The sequence below is a fragment of the Camelus ferus genome, chromosome 20 (genome assembly GCF_009834535.1).
Source record: "Camelus ferus isolate YT-003-E chromosome 20, BCGSAC_Cfer_1.0, whole genome shotgun sequence".
Lineage (NCBI taxonomy): Eukaryota > Metazoa > Chordata > Mammalia > Artiodactyla > Camelidae > Camelus > Camelus ferus.
The window spans coordinates 21,680,489-21,691,398 of record NC_045715.1 but is presented as its reverse complement, the minus strand read 5'-3'; the positions used below and the strand labels follow the sequence as shown (position 1 = coordinate 21,691,398).

General features: G+C 42.2%; 1 protein-coding gene across 1 annotated transcript; it reads left to right on the top strand.

Moving 5' to 3' along the window:
- Positions 1-696: 696 nt before the first annotated feature.
- Positions 697-10,693, top strand: LOC102518654 (DLA class II histocompatibility antigen, DR-1 beta chain-like). The gene is made up of 6 exons (XM_032462773.1): positions 697-874; positions 5,676-5,957; positions 8,177-8,458; positions 9,193-9,303; positions 9,685-9,708; positions 10,018-10,693. The coding sequence occupies exons 1-6, from the start codon at positions 775-777 to the stop codon at positions 10,029-10,031; spliced, it is 813 nt and encodes a 270-aa protein (XP_032318664.1). The 5' UTR covers positions 697-774; the 3' UTR covers positions 10,032-10,693.
- The last annotated feature ends 217 nt before the right edge of the window (positions 10,694-10,910 follow it).

Sequence of the window (10,910 nt, the reverse complement as noted above, 5' to 3'; positions counted from 1 at the left end):
TGACAGCATCAGGAACAAACCTGAAAAACCTTTTCACTCAGGTTAATTTGTTGACTAACTGTACATTTCCTTCAGTTTATCAGAGACATCCCGACCTGTCAGGAGATTACAGACTTAACTCTCCAATGAACAGCTGTAATTCTGTCACGTCATCAGTTGCCAGAGAATGCTGTTTCTTGAGGTGTCCACAGAATCACAATATTGAAATATCTGAAAGATTGAAGTGCCTTATTTTCAACTGTGAGAGGTTAAGTAATTTTCCCTAAACTACAGCACTAAGTTATGGTGCAAATAGGACCAGATTAAAGATCTTGTAACTTGCAATTATTTTCTTTCCACTCCTTTATCTACTGACACACACACTTGTCAGACCAGCTCTGTCTCAAAGTGAGAGTAAAGCATGCTCATAAAAGAGTCAAACTTCTGTACACATCACTGACCAGCACAGAGCTGGCTCACAATAGGGGCCCAATTAAAATATTTCAGATGCAACTGGATCAAATCTTTAAAGTACTCAATTAAAACAATTCTTTTAATGGAGGAAATTCTAAGTTTATGAAGAGGACCTTCATACTGAATCTCTGACCAGCAACTGATGATGCTACTCATCTCTGATGTTGATTGGTTACCTAACACTGAGCTCACCCAATCCAGGAGCAAATACAGAGTTCCTTGGCTGGTATTATTTGGATGTGGATTGGAGGAGGGTCACAGTGCCCATTTGAGTGGGACCTGCCTGCTCCCATCACACGCTATCTTCTCCTGATCTCCAGCATGGTGTGTCTGTATTTCTCTGGAGGCTCCTGGATGGCAGCTCTGACAGTGATACTGATGGTGCTGAGCCCTTCCCTGGTTTGGACCAAGGACACCCAACGTAAGTGCATATTTTGAGCTCTTGTGGGGTGGGGAAAGGAAAGGAGTTAGCTTTGTCACTGTGTCCAGGCCATGTCCCTTAAAAAACCGGACATTTTCTTCAGTGACCAACTATCTTTATTGTAAGGATGCTCAATTCTTTCCACAATAAGGGAGCCTGGGTGCTTGGACTGTTTATGAAAGTTGTGTAAGTTGCCTCCATATATATGAACCATTTATTTTCAACTCTCTTCCAGTAAAACCATTCCAGCTTTGCATCCCATTCCTTTGGGGTCTTAAGAAGATTTATAAATGAGAATGTCAAAATGTCAGTTTCCTTTATTATGTTGAATCATGCCAAAAAAAGGGGAAGTTTAGCCAAAAATTTTCTGGGGAATCAAGAGGACTTAGAAAGATCTCTCCTAGAAAATCCTGTTATTTCATCAATAAGATTTATTTTGTTGGTGTCTCTCCCTAATACATGAGAATGTATCAAAGAGTCTCTCCCCATTAAATCTTTTCCTTTCTCCTGAACCCCAATGTTTATAAGGGTTACATCCCTGTACTGGAGGTTCTCTGACAGAAGCTGGGGCTAGTTTTCTCTCTTTCTTCTGTGGGAAACACCCTAAAGCTTAAGTAGAGATCCTTAGTATCTGGAATCACCCAGTAGGTAAGGAACACCTAGGGAATGTTCAATGATGCTGAAAGAAGTTACACATTCTCTGAAAACTTGACACAGGTTAATGTTCACTATGAATCTATTTTGAATCTTTCTATACAATGTTTCTCCTACATCTCCCCATTCTCTGGCCTGAGCCCATGAGAAGAGACTCAACTAGTAGAGGATAAACTATATAAAATTCTGCTTTTGTAAGTCAAAAGTAGTCAAATACCAGCAATTTCATATGGCAAACCATAATTTTTGAGCAAGGTACAGAGAGTGTGGTTGTTTCCATCCCATAGGGCTGAAATTCAATAAGCAAGTCAAGGGAGCTCATTGGCCTCCTGGAGTCTGGCCCCAAATTTCATAGGTTCATTCATCATGCCCTCTCTGTTCTTTAATTAGCTCTGTTTGGTTACTTCTTTTTTCAGTTCTTCCCTATTCCTACTCAGTTATGTCATCACCATTGCTGAAAATACCCCAGATTTGCACAGACCTTCAGCACTGTAACAATCCAGATGAGATGAAACTTAATGAAAATTTCCTTTTTTCTTAAAATCACCTTTTTCTAAACTGTGAATGTTTCTTACAACTAGTAGGAGGACAGAGAAGAAGTTTGTCTGAATTTGTCACAGCAAGTAGAAGGGATGTTACGTAGTGTCACCGGAATAAAAGAGTGTGACAGCTGGAGCCCTCTCTTGCTTTCCAAGATTCTCACAAAAATCAATTTTCGAAACTCTGGGTTTATTTGTTCAAACCAAATTTTCTTTTTTGAAAAACTATTATATATTGGGTTCTGTTCTAGGCTCAGAGAATTCTATTTGGATAAGGTAGCAGTCCCCTACTATCATGAAATTAATGACAGGAGACAAAGATAACAACCCAAAAATATTTAACAAAGAAAAACATTTCAGAGAGCAATAAATGCTCTGAAAAAAAATGTATCAGGGTTATGGACAGAGAGAATTGTATTCACCTGGACTTGAGTTCAAGTGGCTAGTGAAAGTGACATTTAGTTGAAATATAAACATTGGAAAGCCAGGCATGTGAAGGATGTCCCAGAACAGGGAAAGGACACTGTGGGAAAATCTTTGCTGTGTTTAAGGGACAGAAAGGAGGCTAGTAGAGTGACTAAAGCAGAGCAAGCAAGTTGGCAGGTGGAATAAGATAAGGTTGAAAAGGAATTCAGGAAACAAATTATATTAGACCCTGATGGGCATGGTGAAAAATCTGAATCTTGTTTTAAAAAATACATGAAGCTACTGAAGGGTTACAAGGAAAGTCACTTTTGTACTTATCAGAGAAAAAATAATAATTCTAGTTACCATGTGGAGACTGGATAGAAGGATTCATCAGTGGTCAGGGGCACCACTCAGGATCATATTAAAATTCTCCAGGGAAGACATACTTGTGGCCTTATTTAGTGTTTAGTGACAGAGACAGTAGTAGTGATAAAGTGAGGAGATTTGGGATAGTGTTGAGTAACTTGTTAATGAGGGGAAGAGGGAGCAAATCAACTTTATCCCTCAGGACTTTGTCTTGAATAACTGAAATAAACTTGATGGTGCTGTTTACTGGGATAGGAAAAGTTGTGGAAGAAAATAATTTGAAGTGGCTGGTTAGAAATAATGATTTGTTTACATTAAGTGGAAATAATTTATTAACATGTATGTGAAGCTGTCAAGAGGCCAGTTGAATATATAAGACTGGAATTCAGGGGGAGGTGAGGGCTGGAGGTATGTATGTCTGGGTCATTGACACATGTACTGGATTAGAATCCAGGAAAGTAGAAGAGATTTCATAAGGAGAGAGAGATTGTGTAGATGACAAAAAGAGGGCAAAGGTCTTAGTCAGAGGACCAAGAGTCAATGAGTCAGTAAAGGGGACCAGAAAAGGGTACCAGGGATGTTGAGAAAAGCCAGGAGAATGTGATGCATGGAAGTGAAGGAAAGTAGATTTTTCAAGGAGGGAGGGAGTGACCACTTGTGATGAGCACCACTAAGAAGTGGGTGAAGTGAGAACGTGATAGAGAAGTGAGCACTGGGTTTGGTGGATCGACATTTACAGTAAGTGGTACACACAAGACAGGAACTGGATTGGACCAATTGAAGAGAGAAGGGAGCAGCGTGAGGAATGGATTACAGATGCCACACTGAGTAGATGAAATCAGGGGAAGACTGTGCCCTAGAATCAGAAATTCAGCTGGACCTAAAGTGTAAGAATAAAGGAGACTGAAGAGAAGCTGGAGGACTCGAGAACCAGATGTGTTCATTCATCAGCAAGGACGCACTAGAGTGTCCTTGTTTGCCGAGGTGACTGGCTATGCAAAAAAAAAAAAAAATCATTTGTGCAGTCAATGATTATTAGTGACCTAGAATACACCAGTTATTCCCTGAGCTGATGAGGATGGAGTGATGAACAGAACAAACTGGTCTCTATCAGCATGGGTCATCAAATCCTTTTGTAGTAACTATGAATTTCAGTATATAATATCCATTTCTAAGGAAGATAAAAAGAAGTCTTAAATGTATTCCTTCCTCTCCAATTTTATTAGCAAGTTGGGGAAGAGTTGTCCAATAAACTACAGGATCCAGTTAAATTTAAATTTCAGCTCAACAACAACAATTGATCTGAAATCCAAATTTATCTGGGAATCCAATGTTTTTATTTACTAAATCTGACAACCTGAATTTCGGTACATGAGCTGGAGTAACGGTGCTAACTATACAAGCTACAGTGAAAAATAACTTCATGAATTTTTATTTTTTAATGTTGTCATGTCAAGAAGCTATTAGAGAATTTCTGAATAATAAGGTAGACCTGGTCTGATCCAGAGTGCCCTCCTCTCTGCCATCATTTCTAAGTGAATGTCTCTACTCAAAGTCTGGGGACCTGCTCATTTTTTGTAAATTGACTTTATGAGAATGCCATCTTTTTCTTACTTTTTCTCCTTCTGAGGGGACTTGACTACAGAAATGAGAGTTCTACATTTGACCAAGGCTTGTAGTTTGATGCCTGCTGGCATTATTGGGTGTAGGAGCAAAGTTAAAAAATGAATTAGTTGGAGCTTTGAATGGGAATAAAATGTCCATTGCTGTAGTTCACTACTATGGATAAGTAGTGGACCAGTGGCAGAGAAATTAAGAAAGAAAAGAATGTGTGGATAACTTATATGTTTTTGTAATTGGTTGGTGAGTTAAAGAAATAAATAAGCCTTGGTCCTGAACAAATTTATTTTGCTGGAAAAAAAATTTTTTTAAACAAACCTGGTCTTCTGAGCTTTCTTTATTTGGAAATGCAGAAAAGGAATTGTGTCCCTATTGGGTTTATGGTTTTAATCTCCTTAAAACTCTTTCATAGTTCTCATTATATTTAGTATAAAGTCAAAATCCTAACATCATCTCTAAGGCTTTTCAGTACCAGGCTCCATGTGATGTCTCCAGTCTACTCTTTTACCCTCCTCCCTTCCACTCTCTGTGCTTCACGGAAATGTTTTCTCTGGTTTCTTGAGTAAGTTCATCAACTCTTTTAAGCGTTTGTATGGTATTATGTTTACCTGAAATGTGCCTCTCTTTTACCCCAAACATATACACCCACCCCTTTATTCCCCTCAGCTCATTTTAATTTCCCTAAATTTCAAACTCTAAAAGTAGAAGGGAGATACCTGTTTTTTCCTTCTTTGGTCTCCCAGTGGGTAAGATGGGCCTGGCCAGGTCAGCCCTACCCAAGCTTTCAGGCAATGAGGTGGACATGTTTAAGGAACAGCTACTGAGCTGGGGTGGGGGGAGGGAAGACGAGAGAAGGGTGTCTTTCCAGTGGAGATTTCTAGGAGGAGGTGATGGGGCAGATCCTTGTCCGGCTTTGGTTGAAGGGTTCCAGCCAAGCGCAGGAGCAGGGAGTGGAAGCGCGGAGCCAGAGGCTCTGGACAAGGGAGATTTCCTCTGCCCCTCGTCCGGCCCTCCTCACCCCTCCAGTCTCCGTCTGCAGCGGGCAGAGAAAGAAAAGCCCGTGAGGTGCTAGTAGTTGGGGTGCTTGTGGAGCCCCTCAGGGGGTCCTAGTGTCCCGCCCCCACTCCCACCGCCGGAGCTTCGGGCACTGGTGGCCGCGGGCTTCAGTCTTCCCCCGAGCCGCCCAGGTGACTGACTCTTTCCTGTCCACACAGCACGTTTCATGGTACAGGCGAAGTCCGAGTGTCATTTCTCCAACGGGACGGAGCGGGTGCAGTTCCTGGACAGATACTTCTATAACCTAGAAGAGTTGTTGCGCTTCGACAGCGACTGGGGGGAGCAGGGCGGGGAGTATCGGGCGGTGACCGAGCTGGGACGGGGGATTGCCGAGGACTTCAACAGCCGGAAGGACGTCCTGGAGCAGACGCGGGCCGCGGTGGACACGTACTGCAGACACAACTACGGGGTTGTTGAGAGCTTCACGGTGCAGCGGCGAGGTGAGCGCGGCGGGGGGCGGCCAGGGGAGGGGACGGGGTGTGTGTGGGTGTGTGTGAGAGAGGGAGAGAGAGGGAGAGAGAGGGAGAGGGAGAGAGGGAGAGGGAGAGGGAGAGAGAGAGAGAACTGACAGCGCTAGGTGAGCGTAGGATGTGAGTGAGTACAAGTTGGGGGGGTCCTGTGATAGTGCTGCAGGGGAGACACTGAGATTTTGTCCATGTGAGTGTGAGAAGGGAGAGTTTGTGTGGTGGGGGTTGGGGGCCGGGGTCTGAGAGGACCGTGAGGGAGGGGGCTGTGGTGGGGGAGGGGCTGGAGGGAGGCTCCTGGCCTCCTCTGCGCGCAGTTGGGGGAGGGGAAGGGGAGGAAACCCTGACGGGGAAGGTGGTTAGAGATGCAGGGGCTTCCTGGTGTCTGTGATTGGGGGAAGGTTTAGGGGAGGGGAGGGGAGGAATGTAAAAGAATTGGGAGACTGTGAGGACAAGAGTCACAAACTGCTCTTGGCACATACCCCTTTCCTCCTGAAACCCCTGAGACTAGTGTGCCTGTGTCTGTATCCACAATTAATTGAAAACGAAAGCATCAGACTGATTTTTGAGAGGTGGGGAAGGGGAACCTCTGAGGCACTTCTGATCTAAGGCTTCTTTTAGATCTAAATTTATTGCTACTTTTTCCTTAGCGTATATATTTTACATAATTAATGATTTTGAAATCAACTTTTTGAATTATGATTTTGTTACTTAATATGCTGGTGTTACCATTTTTATAATGCTAATAGTATTTGAGTGGTTACATATGATTCTTTTTTATACTTGTAACAATTAACCTCATATTTCCCTTTGTTAGACCTATTTGTCTAACAAATGTCAAGTACTCAGCTGGAAATTTACATTTTAAAATTTCTAATTCTTTAATTTCTAAGATTCTTGAAGTTTTTCACATAGTTATTGGCTAGTTGTTGTTACTGTTCTCAGAACTGTCTATTGCCTGTTACCTGTGGGGTCCTGGGGTTTTTCTCAGTGAATGTATGAGTTCTCTGTACAGTAAAATGAATACTGTTGATATTTGATTCAGCAGTTCTCCAGTTTGTGCTTTCTATTTTGATTCAGTTCATTATTTTCCATTTTAGAAATGTAAACATTTCTATTTTATGAAATGTACTGCAGAATTGTTAGGAATAATTTCCATTAATCTTAATTCTATCATTTCATGATATTGTAAGTGTTTTTTGTTTTTTTTTTCCAAGTTACTTCTTTTTAAAAAATGTATTTATTCAGGCTGGTAGTGTCAAGGATTATCTCAGACAGTAAGCACACACATATTAATATTCTGCCTTGAACTCAAATGTTAGCTTAAGAAGAGATAACTGTAAAATGATACTGATTCCAATAGTAGATACACTTGTTTTCAAAGGAGACAGATTGATCAGTGGAGTCTAATTATAAGAATTTAAAAAAATGATTTCCTTCCTCATTTCCCTCTCCTTCAAGACTCAAACTTTTCTTGAGATTCAACTCATAGGGTTAGGAAAATCACCTGTGGTCTTTTCTTATTCCCAGAGTAGAACCATTTCTGAGGTGTGAGTGCATGGAGACAGCTTTCTCATGTTTCATACACCTACCCACTGCTATTCCCCAATTTGTACACACAGCTTTGAGTCTGTTTTTTCTCCAGTTCAACAAGGATAGTAAGAGCAAACATATATTGAGACCTAAATTCCTCTCAGTGTTTTATATGCTTTAGGTGCTTTAATTCTCACTTAGCCGTAAGAGGTAAGTTAGTATACTTATCCCCTTTATAGATGAGAAAGCTGAGGCACAGAGGAATGTGAATATACTCCCAGAATTAATCAGTAAGAGGCAGTGTTTAATTTGGGCCCAGGTAGTTTGGCTTCAGAAATCATACTTTTAATTAATATACTATGTACTTTGCAAAGGTTTGTAAGCACTTCAGTTCAGCAATGAATAACTGTTTCAAGTTATTGGGGGGGGAGGGTGGGAAACTACACACAAAATTTCCCAATATCTCTCAAATCTAATGGGCCCATGTTCTAAGGCTTAAATTAAAGGCTCATGTCACTAACTTCTATTGGGCTACATGGCCAGCTTTGAGGGAGGCCTGCCTGGGACTGTAGTCTGGAACAGGGGACTAGATACAGAAAGTCAGTCAACCAAGGAGAATTAACTGTCTTCCTCACTCATTGCCTCCACCTTGTCTCTCCTAGTGGAGCCCACGGTGACCGTGTATCCTGTGAAGCCCCAGCCCCTGCAGCACCACAACCTCCTGGTCTGCTCTGTGACGGGCTTCTATCCAGGCCACATTGAAGTCAGGTGGTTCCGGAATGGCCAGGAAGAGGAGGCTGGGGTGGTCTCCACAGGTCTGATCCCTAATGGAGACTGGACCTTCCAGACCATGGTGATGCTTGAAACGGTTCCTCAGAGTGGGGAGGTCTACACCTGCCGAGTGGAGCACCCAAGCTGGACGCGCCCTGTCACAGTGGAATGGAGTGAGAAGCTTTGTGACCTCATGTGTTCCTCTCCCCCCGCAAGGAGGGACTTGCCTCCCCCTGAGTGTCAGGTTCCTCCTCTCCCCGCACCATGTACTCATTTGCTCCACGTTCTCCTCTCCTTCAGCACAGGTTCCTGGGGGAGCCCTGTGATAGCCTGTGACAGAAATCCTCTGATAGTTTACAGATGTCCCCTGATAGGTCTTACAAATACCTATGCCCCCTGGGGAGGCAATTCTACCTGGCAAACAGAGAAGAGATGTCCCTATTTTGAGCCTTCCCGTGATATTTTGGGTCATAGTCTTGCCTTCCACCTAAGGCTGGACTTGTGCTTCTGACACTGTTGCTCTGAGTTCATCGTGATCTGAGAAGGGACACATCCTCTCCAATGTAGGGACCTTCCTGACATGAGGGGAGTCCAGTCTCAGCTCTGCCTTTTATTAGCTCTGTCATCCTAGACCAACTACTTAACATCATTCTATCCCAGGCTCCTCATTCATCAGATGTTGAAGTCGTGTGGCCTTATGTCAGGGCTGCAATATTTAAGTGAATTCAATGCCAGAACCGTGTAGCTACTCAGTGTAATTTTTAAATCTCTCATCCAGAAATGGTCAATCATTCTATTTTTTCAAGTGCAGACTTCTTACCCCAATCTCAAAGCTCTTGATCACAGATTATCAATTAGGAAAGCTGGATTTGGGATAAAAATCACTAAAACTAACTTCTTTTCTCAGGGGCACAGTCTGAATCTGCTCAGAGCAAGATGCTGAGTGGAATCGGGGGCTTCGTTCTGGGTCTGCTCTTCCTTGGGGTGGGGCTGTTCATCTACTTCAGGAACCAAAAAGGTAAGGAACCTGTTGGCAGCTGAAATTCCCTGTAGAGTGTTTAGAGGGAAAAAAAAAATATGGTTTTGCTCAGTTAGTTCTCTGTATATCAATGGTTCCATCTAAAGCCTTTATTTCCCCAATTGACCTCAATTTCCTGGAGATCCTGGGGCAAATGCAAGAAGAGACACAAGGCTAATGAAATGACACTGGATTTGTGTGACAGAAACTTCATGGGTCACATGCTCTCAGTGTTTGCCCTCATGTCTACCCTGGCACCATCATGTGATGTGGATGTGGTGTTAGAGAAATCTCAGGTGGGGGCCTGGGGCTGGGGACATTGTGTTTAGGGAGAATTTATTTCACTATATTTAAGTATATATCTTTACTTCTCTTTCCCAGGACACTCTGGACTTCAGCCTACAGGTATGCTCTTTAATTCTCTTTTTGAGTCATAGTCAGTTTCCCTAGCACAGATTGTAGGGGTTACGAGACAGGAGACAGAAATAATGTGAAAGACTTTGATGTGACCTCTGTTCAAGCAGTTTACATTAAAATTTCTTCTTACCACTAAGCAAAAGGCCTGTGCTCTAAATTAGCCTTGGCTCAGGAGACTTAAGAATTTTTTCCCCCTTCTCATTGCAGTGTTTAAACATGAGTCCCTGAGAAAGGAGGGAAAAAAGTGTTACTTGTAGAGTTATGTCTGGAAGCAACACTGTACTCTGTCTTCTGCAGGACTCCTGAGCTGAAGTAAAGATGGTGACACTTAAGGAAGAACCTTCTGTCCCAGCTTCTTTGCAGCATGAAAAAATTTTCTGATTAGCTCTTATTCTTCCTCAAAGAGAGTGTTTTCTCAGGATCTGCTTTGCTCCTGGTTCGTGACCCTGCAGAAAATGTCCTCCCTGATGGCTTCCTCAGCCTGCCCTTGACCTGGGAACCCCCAATATTGATTGCAATACCTTATCTTCATTCTTTCCTGGTCCTCTTTAAAGGTTTTCAACCTTTACTGCCTCTTGTGCATCTGATCTCATTCTGCCCACGTTACCTATAAAGTTTTTCTCAAATAAATATGGAGTGAAAATCATCTGCTTCATACAGCTTCAAGGAAAGAAGTAGGAAGAAAAAGGGACAAATTGCATCACAGAACTGAAACTGGAAAGTTTCCTTCCTTCCTTCCCTGCTTTTCTCTTGGGCTTTCTGCATCCTGTCATAGGCGTATTTTCCCGAGCAAGGAGAAAGCCCTAATGAACCCATATCATGATGGTCTTTTACATCTTTGCATTTCAAAGACACGTTCCTTTACACAATGGGGTACAGAAATAAGACAACAAATATAAGAAATATGGATACCTTGTGAGGATGTGATGCTTTCAATACTTTTATTTTGAGAAATAAAGAGCAAATCATGCTATTTTTTCTTTCACCTTTTTTTTTCTAAAGGAATGTCTAAATCTGGGGATTTCTTAAACTATTCTTTTATTACGCTATAACACTTCAATCATTTTTCTCTCAGATAAATGTCAGTGACATGCTGACTCTTTGCCTTAGCATGCATTCTCCTGCATAAATAGGTCTCAGAAGGCCATCAGGACAAAGCTACAAGTCTAGTCCATAAGATACATTTCAGA

Excerpts from the sequence above, each read along its gene's own strand:
- LOC102518654 (XM_032462773.1), top strand. The coding sequence starts at position 775 with ATGGTGTGTCTGTATTTCTCTGGAGGCTCCTGGATGGCAGCTCTGACA. Across the intron at positions 5,958-8,176 it reads CTTCACGGTGCAGCGGCGAG|TGGAGCCCACGGTGACCGTG; the intron begins GTGAGCGCGGCG and ends TGTCTCTCCTAG. Across the intron at positions 8,459-9,192 it reads CCCTGTCACAGTGGAATGGA|GGGCACAGTCTGAATCTGCT; the intron begins GTGAGAAGCTTT and ends TTCTTTTCTCAG.